Source organism: Argiope bruennichi, chromosome X1 (assembly GCF_947563725.1).
Source record: "Argiope bruennichi chromosome X1, qqArgBrue1.1, whole genome shotgun sequence".
In the NCBI taxonomy this organism is placed as follows: domain Eukaryota; kingdom Metazoa; phylum Arthropoda; class Arachnida; order Araneae; family Araneidae; genus Argiope; species Argiope bruennichi.
In genome coordinates this window covers 33,177,390-33,191,513 of record NC_079162.1, presented here as the reverse complement: position 1 = coordinate 33,191,513, position 14,124 = coordinate 33,177,390, and the positions used below count along the sequence as shown (strand labels likewise).

Here is a 14,124-nt window from a genome sequence, read left to right as displayed (position 1 = left end):
GTATTTATTGAAATTCCAAATACTGCAAATTATTAGTTGAATATATTCAAAACATTACATTTTAATAAAAATATATTTTAGAATGTTTTAACAATTTTGTGAATTATTCGCAAAATTGTACCATATTGTAGTTTCTTAATGTTCTTAGATTATCATTTTAATACATAGAATTTATCTCAGTTTATGAATTGTAGGTAATCGAGGCTTTCATATTTCATATTGTAGGATTCAAGCCGCTGCCATGAATGAGCAGAATACTCATTTTGCATGTGGTTATGAAAATGATATTGAAATATTTGAGTTAGACCTCGAAAAGCAGAAATCAGGAAAATATACCGGTTGTACAGCTCGTCTCCGATTAGAGGAAACAAATGTCCCAAACCTCGTGCAGTATATAACCCAAACCCATCTTGCTCCGAATAGGTAAGTTTGTCTTATAAGTTGTATAAAAATCTTTCTCGCTCTCTGTATATTTCAGAAAGTTTATTTTGTGTAAATTCAGCATTTTATTAAGTGCAAATTTATAATTGCTTTTATTTAAAATTTTAAAATGAAACACAATTAAGTTATCTTCATATAAAGCTGAAAATATTTTATAATTTTAATACTGATACTTTTAGCTGCATAGTTATATTTTTATGATTTGTCAATAGAGAAAGTGCTGATAGCTTATGTATTTTAGGATTATTTTATGTTTTGTGGAAGTATTGAGGTGACCTTTGTTCATTATCTGACTCCAATAGTTTAAATTTTAAATTATCCAAATCGTGTTTAATTGTTTATACTTCCTAATACGTGGACTTTAAATTTTCAGTGAACTTCATATAAAATTTTTGTATTCGTGTAGTAAATATCTGCATTTTAACCCTTAACTGGGGAGGTGCGGTCTACGAGACCGCATTTCATTTACACTCAAATTAAATTTTCTAATAAATGTATTAGTATGAAAAACTGTCAATATATTTTGCAGATATTTTTCTTGAAATATGGATATGTTTTAGAAATTTTTCAAAATATATTATCATTGAAAAAGTAAATGCGTTGGAATATACATTTTCTTCTCAGATTACATGTTGCAATAAATAATATTCTTGAAAAAACATATTACTTTTTACATCATATTTATTTTTACAGTATATGAAGGTAGACAATCGAAGACAATGTAATGTAAAATTCAACAATTATATGAAAAATAAAAAAAAATTGACAATGGGTAAAATTGGCCCTTTTTTTATCGGCATTTGTGACTTTCATAGCACGGTTTTCCAGGGCATTTTAAACATACAGGTTAAGAACTAGTATAAAAATCAACATATAAATTCTGTATATATATCTCTTGGTATATTCAAATATTTTATAAATTTTTCAAAATACATTATCACTAGAAAAATTAATTATGTTTGAACATACATATCAGAATCAGTTGAATGCGAACTTTCATCGAAAAACTCTTCTGTACAATTCTCCTTATCACTAAAATCACTTTCTGCTTCATTTAAAAGTGTCTGGAGCACTGCTTTTTAACAGGATCAGTAAATTGGATGATATTTCGGGGCCAAAGTTTTAGCGCCATCTGCTAAGCCTTGTTTATCACTGGGACAGTAACAGGGAGGTGCGGTCTTAGAGACATCGCTTAAAGAAATAACTGAATTATTTTAAAAAGCATCCGGTGAAATCGGTTGTTAAAGTGCACGTGTATTGAAGGTCACAAAACAGGAAACTACCGAGTCAATCCATTCAATTGAACTAAAAATAGAATAGGGGGGACCGAAAATCCATCACTAACGGTCTCACAGACCGCACGTCCCAGTTAAGGGTTAAAAAGCAGTAACTAAATAACAACAGGAAGCTCAATTCAGAAATCGATTATCTGATCTTTCAGTCAAAGCTGTTAATAATTAACAGTCTTGACAATTAAAAACATGTGTAGTGAATATCCGGGTGATATTAAGGAAACAGAATAGGCATTATTAATAGAAGAAGGAATTTTTACGATTTTCTTGTGATTTGAACAGAAGCTGTTAAGGTGCTTCACAGGAATTACGCTGCTAACAAAAATGAGAAATATTTCAAATTGGATATGAAGGGATAAAAAAAAAGTATTTCATTTTTAAAAAATTTATCAGACAAGAATATCGCTTACATTTCGTTTGTTGTTTTACGAATATCTTTGGTTCTTTAATTCAGAAATCAATTATTTCTTACATATATTTATCTGTACCTAGTTATGTGAAATATCCCCTAATTTTTGTCAGTAGTGTACTTGCACAGTTAATTATAATGATAATGCTTTAATCTGGTGAAAATTATAATTATTAAATATAATGGATTTCTCGTTATTATAGGAGATTGATTATGGAGCTAAAATACAATAAAGAATGTTATAAATAAAATAGATGTAGTACTCAATTGCTTTGTCTACATCCTGTATTTACTTGTTTTGTTTTGGACTTTCTTCAGTCTTACCCTCTCCATCTCTTTCTGTTTACTTCTGTGTCCTTTGATAGTAAAGAAAAAAGTTCTTCATGAGAAGTTGTTTCTGCTGTATTTACTAATTGCTTCTTATGGACAGGTGAAAATCTCTTGTTAAGCATGCATATAGGGGGGCGATACAGTGGTTTTTAGTGTATCGATTTGGCAAGTAACTACAAAGACGATTTCCGCACAAGCGTTGGAGGCAGTCTCCTCTTGCCTTAGGACCATTATTCCAATTTCTTACCCTATTTTAAATAAATTCCTATCCTATTTCAAGTATGGATGAAATATTATTGGCTGACATAGCTATGAACTCTAAAAAGAGATGGTGATATTATTTTAGGCGAACTTCAAATTTCTGTCGGTTCTTGTTGCTTGGACTTCGCAATTTGGTGGAAAGGAGGACATTGTCTCGACTTTTCCTAATTCTTGGGCCTGATACATCCTAAATGAATATATGAGGTTTCGATTAGCCTTAATCTAAATTTCTAATCGTAGCGATTATTTATTTTGTTATTGAACATTTCGTAAAAAAAATACTGTAATTCAAAACGACGGTGGATTTCCAATTAGGTAACAAGTTAGGACTAAGCATCTGAAGGGTGTTAATGTAAGTAGATGGATTAAAAAATTTTCTTAACCTAATTGACAAACAAATAAATGTGCAAAAAATTCAAATTCTGTGGTAACCACAGAATTTGAATTTTTTGCACATTTATTTGTTGCACTTTTAGCACTTTTTAAAGTATCAGTGGGGCAGGTATAATCTGTTTTTTCACAATTTCCACTTTGTTATTAAAAATTTATAGACGCTAAGCATCTGCTTGAGTAAAATCGTGTGCAGACATGGGCACAGCCGTAATTCATAACTAATAAAAAAATTAGCAGTTTCACAAAGTTACTAAAAAAATTCACCTAAAATAAATCTTAATATGCTGATTAAGTTAAATATGTGTTTTAATGTGCAAAACTAAACTGGCAAATTTATTAAAAGAGGGACCGCACACGTGCACTGCTGAAGGGTTAAATCCACCACTGATTTAAAAATTCAAAGATTCTGTAAAAAATGTTATTTCTATTTGCCACTTTATATTTTTAAGAATTCCCTTTCGTAGAAGTGTCAAACAGCGTTTAATGACAAAGCAAACTCGGTTGAGTCTCGAAATTTGAATACGTAAGCTTGAGAAGCATGAATTGCCTTACTTTAAAAAAAAATAAAAAAAAAAAAAAAATCCGTAAATCAACAGGTCATTTCAGACAATTTTCTTCGAGACTTGCATCACATTTTAAACATCTCGTATTCGAAAAGCGCAAGTCTGTGAGCATGACGGGGTGAAAGGTATGAATTTTTGTATGGGATATTTATATAAAAATTATACGTTTTTATAAAATTTTGTGCGAAAATCCGTCATCGCGAAGCCTATTTACCTGTCCACCCGTGAACATGTAAACACGAAAAGTCGTAAAAGTTTCGAGCTAGTAATATTGAAATATTTGAAATTTGCTATGCAATATTTTCTTAGCAGACTTTTTTTTTTATTTGAGCAAAATTTTAAAGCACGTGTGATGCAGGAGGGTATATCTGGTAAAAATTTCAGATCGCATTATTTTTCGAAAACTCGGAATAATATGGAGGTAAAGTCTTTCTATTTGGATTCACGAGGAGAGAAAAAAAATTGCGTATTCTAACAATGTTGATTACAACTTCAAATGGTTGTTGTATCATTGTTATTCAGAAGTGACGAAAGCGATTTGCCGATGTCCTAAAACACACACCATTACGGTCTCAAACACTGCTTTTTAATATATTTCAAAAAGCAATTGTCGCATGAGTAACTTTCTTTCTTTCAAAATTTTACATATATAAATCATTTGAAATTGTAGAACGCCTTTAGAATAGGATTTTTTTGGGGCAGATAGAGTAGAATCTATAGGCATCTTCCTATGATTTTTTTCTCGAAAGTTAATGTAGTCTGAAATTTTTGCTAAATATTAACTCTTGTATAAACATGCTTAGGTGGAATTATAAGAATTTTGCTCGAGTTAAAAAAAAAAAAAAAGAATACACATGCTTGTATGAAATACAAAGTAAGTTCAGTGGTGTGGAACCGTTTAAAAAATGTCATAGAATATACACTTTGTCAATAATAAAGAATATTTTCCCTACAAATGGGGAGAAAAAATCGTTATAGATGCAGTAAGTAACAATGTAAGAGTTTCCTGCCAATCAAATAACTGCAAAATTGGATATAAGCATAAAAGTAAAGTTAAAAGCGAAAATAAGTTCACTCGTAGTTCATCTTATTTTCTTGACATCAGTAGAATTTAGATAAGAAGGACCTCAAAATAATTTAGCGCCTGTACCCTCAGATGATGCCTTTGAGCCTTATCTGAGTTTGAAGTTTGTGGTCAATTAACGTCTCTCTCTCTCTCTCTCTCTCTATATATATATATATATATATATATATATATATATATATAAATCTCATCAGGTTTTTCCGAATTAGATCCACATTTTCTGATCCTTTTTGTTCAACTGACAGATATTTGTTCCTCAGGCTAGCATTTCAAGTGCTACTCTTTTTACCATCCATACGTTTCGAATTCTTAAAATATCCATAATCAGTTCCATGCACATTATATTCTAATGATTTAGAAATTATATACGAAGGATGAACTGAGATTAACTTAAAGACAGCTAAAACTGTTCTGAACATCTTGTCAAATAGTACGACTAGCATAGACGCACAATTTTATTAAAAATTGATCCATTTTTGTCCAAAGCAATCTCTATCCTGAACTTGAAATTTATACCCGCTATAAGAGTAGTGGTAGAGTCTGACCGACAGTGGATCATCCGATGGAGGTGGGGGGGGTACGGTTTTCTCAACGGTGGCCACGATTCTGTAAGTGGGAAGGGATGCAATGATGCCCTTTTTGCTAGATATTTAGTTAATTTTAGTTGAATATCCTTTTGCACGAATGGATATAAAAATATTATCAAGATTTAAAGAGCATTTTTTTTCTGTAACTTGTTATTATGATTGCAAACATTTCAAAAGAAATAATTGCAGCCATAACTGATAAAGTTAACCACAAATCACATAAATCTGTTTCCTCAATTAGACTTATTTTAAATTTGACTTAGACAATCAAAACACAAAAATAGGATCCGCCATTCAAATTATAAATCTTTTAATTTAACTTTCGTTATTTGTATTCCTCAGCAACTTTTAATGTTTTTCAACAATATTTAATGAGCGATTTATTTACACTTTTCTTTGTACATTTATTACAGAGTTTACCATGTAAGATTATTGGAGCAGATGCGATATATTTAAATGTAGGAAAATCATTTAATTTTAACATTTACAAATAGATATTGCAGTTCATCCAATGGTACCTTTCACATTACAAGAGAAACAAATAAGATTTTTAAACTAAAATAAATATATTATTACAAGACAATCATAATCGCAAATTGGCAAAGTTTGTTATGTTTTATTGGAAAATATTGTCTCGTAGATGAACTTAGCTAGACGAACTTGTAAGATAAGCAAGAATGAAAATATAGTTATCTTAACTTGATATTTTATATCATGCAGAACTTAAACACAATCTCGTTATAAATAGTAGAAGAAATTTCTAAAGATACAGTTAACAACTATAATTACAGTTAATTATCTGAATAAATAATTTAGAAGAAAGAAACGAAAGGCAGCATAAAAAAAATAAATAAATAAAACATTTACGCATTTTTTCTGCAGCCAAATTTGAGTCGATGAACTGTCACATCCGACTGTGCCTCGGAAGCTTATTGTGTTGCCAATTGTACCATAGTTTCACATTCGAAGTTTCGCTACATATTCCCTTTCTTAGAAGAAATCTAAGAAATTCTGTTTTGGCTTCTGTTCTGTTTTGGCTTCTGAGTTATTCTGTTTTGGCTTCTCGTAACAAGTCTCCTGTTAATGATATGCTGTACTACGATATCAAGTTAGATCAAGATCAATCATCTTTGGATCAAAGAAGGATTTCAATATCAGTGCTTGTATTACGTGTTTCTGACTTCGTCGTCTCCTAATCACTTCCGAACCTTGTACTCGTTCATGTCAGATAGGCCTCGAGTTTTTCTGTAAAGACCGAATTAACGTCTAAAGAGCTTTTGAGAAAGTCCAATTTTTCTTACTGGAGTAAAGACTCAAACTAATTCGCCTACATTGTAATTGATTGGTTTGTGCCTCTTGTGATATTGTCGTTTATAAGCTGCTTGAGCTTTCAGGATGTATAATTCCGCAAGTTGTCTTGCTTCCTCCATCCACTCTAGTGACCAACTGTGGTATATAATTATCGTCATGATTTTCTGTGTCGTATGGTAGAATTACGTCCAAAGGAGTCTCGATATCTTTGTCATGAGTGACAAATAATAGATTAAATCCGGTAGTGTTTTGTTTCACTGTATTGTAGACGAACAAGTAGTAGGATGATATCTTAGTTTCTTTGTTCGACGTCTATTTAAGTAGACAGTATGTTTGCCAATGTTTTACTTCACCTTTCGGTCAAACCATTGGTTTATGGGTGGTAGGGAGGTCGTTAGAAGACGAGACGTCTGGCAAAACTGATTGTTGTCTTTTACAAGATTCCATAAGAAGAGCGGTCACTTATGATTTCTCAAGGAGCATTGTGCTTCAGTGTGATTTTTTCATCTACAAATTTAGTAATTTCGGTGGTTTCAGAAGTCAGTAATGTTTTAGTAACTATGAATCTCATCAAGTAATCTGTAGAAACAATGATCCATTGGTTCCCTTTTCGGAAAACTAGAAAGCTCCAAGAAGATCTATTCCAATTTCGACAAAAGGTATGTCACGGATTTTTATAATGCGAAGTTGTTCCAATGAAGTTGAGGTGGAGATTTCAGTTTTAGGCATTATCTTCAGTGTGACACATATCAGCATACGCTCCTATATAATCTTGGTCAATATTACTTTCTTAATTTGTCCTACCTTTTGGCAAATTCTGAGATGACCGGCAGTTGGGTCATCATAAAGACTCTTTAAGATATCATGATATTATTGTGTCGGTACCACTAAGAGCCATTGTTGTCCCATAGAATTATTTGATAGCTTTAGTAACTGTCACCTTTCTCGAAAGCTTTAATTTAGGATCAAATGCTTATTTTTAGTAGCTCTTTTCTGTAATTTGTGATAGCTGTAAGGGAAGAGATTTTATCACAACGCTCGAATTCCTTCGAAAAGAACCTTTTTTGACAATTAATGAACATCGGAATATTTACCGCCGCTCTTATAAGCAATATTGATGCAATTTCTGCATAATCTAAATTGCATAACTTTAAATTTATAGAGATAATCTAATGTCATATATACAGTCTTTTCCCCTGTCTTTGTCGTCAACTTCTGTTTGCCAGTAACCTGATTTTAAATCCATCAGAGAAAAAAAATTCACCGGCTAAGCAGTCTAAAACGTTATCGGTATGTGACAGCGTATAGAAATCTTTCTTGGTTAATTTTTTTAGCCTTCTATAATCGATCCAAAAGCGCCATTCGACAATCTTCTTTTTCTAAGCACGACTGAAGATGACCATGTGCTTTATGGCTGTATCACGTCTTGTTTCACCATCCGTTGCACTTCGTCTTCAATCGCACGTCTCTTTGTAGTTAATGTACGATAAGGTATCTGCTTGATTTGGGTGGCAGCCTTGCGTTTGGATTTCCTCGATTTTCTATTAGTGTCAAAATGTAACCAAATTCTTTCAATAAATTCAATAGCAATTGTCTCTCCATAGAAGCTAACAGCGCCGAAGACTCAATTCCTCGATTTCAATTTTCCTCGAGATATTCTTCTCCTTGCCTTCTGTCTCTTAAAACATTCTCGATCTTCCCCTTTGTTGAAACAAATTGCTTCATTTTCTATAGTCTTCAAGCAAGCTATGTTTATTCCTTTAGAAATTAGTTGGATTTCTTGACTCATTTCTTGACTTGATTTCCTTTACTTATTTGGCTTCAATTAGGAAATTTGTCGCGACAAGCAGGAGGAAATCAGATTTTTGTGATGCTAATCTCTCTGAAAGAATTTCTGTAAATTGAAACTCTTTACTTCCACAATCTATGGCAGCATCAGGAGCACTGAAAAGGTTCCATCCAAGTATCATTTGATGATTGCACTGAGGAAACACTAGAAATTCAAACGGCTTCATTGTTTCACTTCATTTTGAGGCAGCTCAGGTCGTTGCTTTAAGTTTTGATTCAGTCTCTGTAGGGACATTCAAATGTCAGCGTAATTCTTCTGATATAACGGAGTAATCGGTACCCAAATCAACGAGGGTTTTTATCCACTATACATTTACTGTGATTTAGATGATATTTCATTTTAACTTAGTTTTTATATACGTCGGAGAATTTTTTTCCCCCCTATTTGCGGCTTCACCTCCAGCACAGGTCGCTTCAGTTAGTTTTCCTCATTAGATCGACGAGGAGAACGGCTGGAGCTGCGTTAAGGTGACTGTGATTGTTGGCGGTAGTAGAACAGCAAGGGTAAGGTGAATTGCTTCTGAAAGTAGAGGAAGCCGGCTGCACGTAATTTTAAATACGGCTGTTCGGCGTCTGTATTATCTAATCAGGAATTGAATCTTTATGTGGCTCTTGCAACTGTGAATATTTGGCGTCTCTTCCTACAATATCTTAAAACGTACCCTCAAGGGATGGCTAAATTTAGGAGAGTAAGGGTGTCCCAATCCCGAGGCACTCTGCGATCTTTTCTCTTCTTTTACAGGACCTTCCACTCGAGTGAAACTTGAAACCTCATTCTGAAGGGTAAATATATTTTTTGTCCATGTTTCGTGGTATGTATTTAGTCGTGGGCCCAAAATGCATCAAGGCGTCTAATTGTAGAGATGCGGAGTGGATGGTGACTACCAGTCGAGTTTTAGTGGCAGAGCAGAATGAGAGACTTAGCTGCAGGAGCATATAGGGACATTTTAGAGCTACTCAGGCAGTTTATTAATGGTTTTGTATGAAGAAATTCATAGGTCATTTGTTTGGCAAGTATATTGTTCATGGAATTCTTGAACATAGTCCAATTTTTGATGGTGCCCTCATTGTTGATGAACTATTCTGGCGAGATAGAAAATAACGTTAGCCATGCACAACTGCTAATTCCAATGGTTATGGGTGGCGATTCATACACGTACACTACTGTAATTGTACGCATTCAATACACATTTGCAGATTGTTCATAAAAGTTTCCCTTCATTATTCCCTATGTTTCTGCAATTTATGTAATTGGATCACATGAAACGATTTTGAATTCTGTGTGAAGTTTACTTCCCTTACTTACAGAATGACTTCAAGAATTTTCATCAAAATAGAACTACCAATTTAAATTGCTTGCCAATTGGCCATAAAGGGTTTTTCTTTTTTTTTTTTCTTTTTCTTTTTTGCTTAGGAATGCTTTTATTATTATTATTGAAACGGTTGAACTAATCATTAGTAATTTCATTTGCTGATATGGTTGGCCATAATTTTTTGTCGTTGATCTACTAATTGAAAGATTCGAATTGGTACTTACAAAGAATAATTCTTTGCAAGTACCATTTTGAAACATTTTTAAATATGCCGACAATATTTTTTTTACAATGCGGCATCTTTGATTTCATCTTTGCTTTTCAAAGTTATAAATGAAGCAAGTCCATGTTTTTCAATAATTTCACTTTTGGAAACTTCTTTTTGTTATTCAAACCAAATTTACAGTTTTTTATTTTTATCATTCTATCAAAATAACACAACACTGACTGATTGGATTCTCTTTAAACTCTAAAAGCAATGTTTTAAAATTGTCATATGTCTGTAAAGAACGTTTCTGAAATTATTTGTCAGTTTGATAACTTAAGATAATGATTATGATTTAGAAGAATTTTAAGGGTTTTACTTTTGTTCTGTGCGACTTTTATCCAGAATATTGCAGTTATAAAAATTTAAAAAATCATTCTGGCTTACTTTTTGTCCTCATGAAAATTATTTGCCATTTATTGTATAATGTCACTTTTTTAATTTGTTGTTTTTTCTGGCAGTTTTATTTTTTGTTTATTTTTCTCTTATTAAATATCGTCAGTGATAATTCTCATTTTTTTGCTATATTTTCTTTAAATTATCGTTTCCTATCTTTCTATTTCAGATATAACCCGGTTCGTACTTTAACACAGCACGAAAGTCCAGTAACAGGATTAGCTTATGCACCTTCTGGTTTATTAATGTCTTGTTCTGAGGATGGCACAGGTAACTGATATCTTTCACTTCTTATTTGCACATGCAGTTATATTTTATAGTTTATAGTGGTTGTTCAGAAAGTAGTATTGTTGTCATTATTAACTGCTTTAGAAAGATAAACTTATTATTATATTTATCACTGAGTAATGAGGCTTATTTTTGAAAAAATTTTACCTATAAATAAAAAAAACGAATTCCAATTTTAGTTTTACTGAGACATATTATTATTAAATTACATGTAGTTATAATACACGCATTTATCATTAATATTTGTAGTTATTTCATGATATCGGACTTTTAAATTACATTAGTGAACTTACAACAGCAATCAAAGTGTAAATGTATGATTAAAACGTTTATTTTAAATATGTCAAATAATTGATCAAAACTGTTTGATAACTTATCACTATTTTTGAAATCAGCCTTAGTTTTTAAAAAGGAATAGCAAGTATAATATAAAAGTCAAATAATTTAAATTATTTAATACTTTTACTGAAATAAAAAAAATTTACTCGTATCTTAAAAAAGAATTATTATTATTTTTTTTTTTAGCTCGTGTATATAATTCGAGTCACAAGAATATTTTCGGAGTGCCAGATTATACAAACACTGCTACATATAACCACAGCGATTCAATAAACGATATAGCTGTGAGGTAAGTATTCTATTTTATATTTATATACTTTGTATGAGAAACTTTGATATGAAAAGAAAAGACTGAGTAAGGAAAAATTAAGTTTTACATTTTATATTCACAAATATATTTCTTGGTGCAGAATTATTTAAAAAAAAAAAAAAAACAGTTTTGATTACTTTTTTCTATCCTGAAATAATTTATTTCAATGCCCAGACTTTACAATTTGCTCAAATGTCTTGCACTACATAATCTTTCTTCTTGATAAGACACCTCATGTCTTTTCAACTTTTTTCATCTATGAAGTACATAAAGTTTTATCCATTTATCTTGGTTACATTTTCGAGTTCTTCCTCATATTCCCTTCGGCGACTGTTTTAAAGTGATACAATTTTACCTATTATTTTGCACATCATAGTCAACATCATGACTCTTGCGCCAGAAAAACTCAAACAAAGAAACAAATCCTGAAATAATTCGTTGTTATTCAAGAATAGTGTCGTGTCGACATTTTTTTTTAATATTTAATTTTTAAGTCTATACTATTTTTATATTTAATTTAAAAAATTATTTGGTATCTAAAAGATATTTTTTATTCATTAATTCAAATCAGAAAGACGAGTTTGGATATACGTTTCACGAAGTACTTTTAAGTGAATACTGATGACAAATTCAGAGCAAATATTTAAGATATTTTATATAAAGGAGCATTACAGCAATTTGAGCCTAAAAGTAATGATGTAATTTTTTTTTAAAAAAATAAACAGTATAATTTAAGTCTAATGCATTCAGAAAAGCTTTTGAAAAAGTAAGAAAGTGTTCACGTTTTTTTACTGAATACCTTGTAAATTCCTCGAGTAAATTAAGAGCCTTAAAGATTATTCATTAGTGTGGTGGTAACATCATAAGCCAGATAACAACTTCCGGACACGAGTGTACACTTTTGTCTAGTGGCTTTGTTACGCGTCTACGAACCCTAACGTTGCAAATTTGAACCTCAACTTGCACAATTAGTGATCACTGAGCAAACACAAGAGGCGTTAGTATTTAACTAGCGAAAACAATTCAAATAAACTTTTTTATATATAATTTTCCATTTTGACTAAAAATTAATCAAAATAAATTTTAATTATTGGTTTTACACTAAATATATAGTACTGGTCCAATAATAATAATGATTATCAAAGCGTTCGATAGTAAGTCGAAATGAAAACTAATGATTTATGGGTTCAAATGGTAGTTTCGTAAGAAAGTGTTATGTAGAAATGAATTTAAAGAATTTCAAAGGAAACTAAAATTTACTGCCATATAAAATTGCAAAAGTTAGGGGGGGGGGGGAAATGCAATTCCAAAATTTCTTGCTCATGTCTAGTACGCTTGTGTATAGCATAAGCACGCCACCCATCAACTAAACTGTTTAGTCGGAGAGAAATAGCACGGTGCGCTCAACTCAATTACTTCATTGTTGAAGTAATCTCATCTATGCGCCTGGCTTTATTTCACGCGTGCAGCGGTAGAAATCGGTACATTTGGGGAGGTTTCTGTCTGCAGAGAAAGGTTACCATTTTTTACTGTGTGTTCTCCTGAATATTGGAAAGAAATTGTATTAGTAGATTTAGATATCGCCTAAAAAATTAAATAATTATTATATAAGGGAAATGGGAATTTATATAAAATGGGAGTGTTGCAGTTATAAGTGTCTGTACATAAGCCGTCCTCTCCATATCAGTATCATGAAGAACAATTAGGATCGGGATATTGGCAGAATTTCATTAAGGAATTGTTGTAATTTCTATAAATGTGACTAATTTTTGTGAATTTCTATTAATTTGTTATATTAAATGAAATTAAACCGTTAAATCCTGTCTTTGGAAGCATTTCATAAATATTCTTCAAATCCTTGCCATCTAATAATATTTCAGAATTTCATGTCTTGCCTCAGGTCTGTATAAACTTTTAAGCCCAGATATTATTTTATCTTTAAGTATATTTTAAGTACATTTATCCATTTATTTTTGTCATATTGCTCCTATTTTTGCATTCTCTTATCATACATTGCTTATGCATTATTGAAATCTTTTCAAACAAATAATTCAGCTTGTTAAATTATCTTATCTAGATTCTGAAATACCAGTTATTGACTTGTTATCACTACATTAAAATTATTAAATGTAGTGATAATTTTTTAAACATATGAAATATTTTGTTATATACTACTTTGTTGTTTTGGCACTTTGGTGTTCATTAATATTCTATTTCCATAGTTTCTGTGAATTTTACTTTGCAACTGCTGCATCTGACAGAACTGCTTGCTTGTGGAACTTCAACAGACCTGAACCTGTGGAAACTTACGTTCATCCCTCAGAAGTAACGGTATGTGTATTTATTTTGTTTGCATGCTTTAGATGGGGGGGGGGTGAGTTCTTTTATTCATAGAATGTTTTGGGGTACTATGATTATAAAGGTCATCACAGTTCTGGAGAAGAAAAAAAGTCACTCAGCTTTATTCTGATTTTGATCATTCCATGTGAAAACTAAAAATACCATTTTAAAAGTAGTGAGGTGTACTAAAAGATGCTGTGCCTAAAATTTTAATAGGTGATTATCTACATTTTTAAAATTGTAAAAACTTTGAAATTTCCTTTAGCTACACCTATTTTGATGTCATGAATAGATTTCCCATGATAAAATTATCCGGAGTATAAATTTTGGTTAATATATCATGATTACATCAAC

General features: G+C 31.4%; 1 protein-coding gene across 3 annotated transcripts in view; it reads left to right on the top strand.

Annotated features, from left to right (window-relative positions):
- LOC129958553 (uncharacterized) overlaps positions 1–14,124 on the top strand; it is a 90,046-nt gene that overhangs the window by 51,062 nt on the left and 24,860 nt on the right. For all 3 annotated transcript variants that reach the window (XM_056071097.1, XM_056071098.1, XM_056071096.1), the window contains 4 exons: positions 226–423; positions 10,663–10,763; positions 11,307–11,409; positions 13,653–13,761. In XM_056071097.1, coding sequence (XP_055927072.1) covers positions 226–423; positions 10,663–10,763; positions 11,307–11,409; positions 13,653–13,761 — 511 coding nt within the window. The remainder of the gene's footprint in view (positions 1–225; positions 424–10,662; positions 10,764–11,306; positions 11,410–13,652; positions 13,762–14,124) is intronic.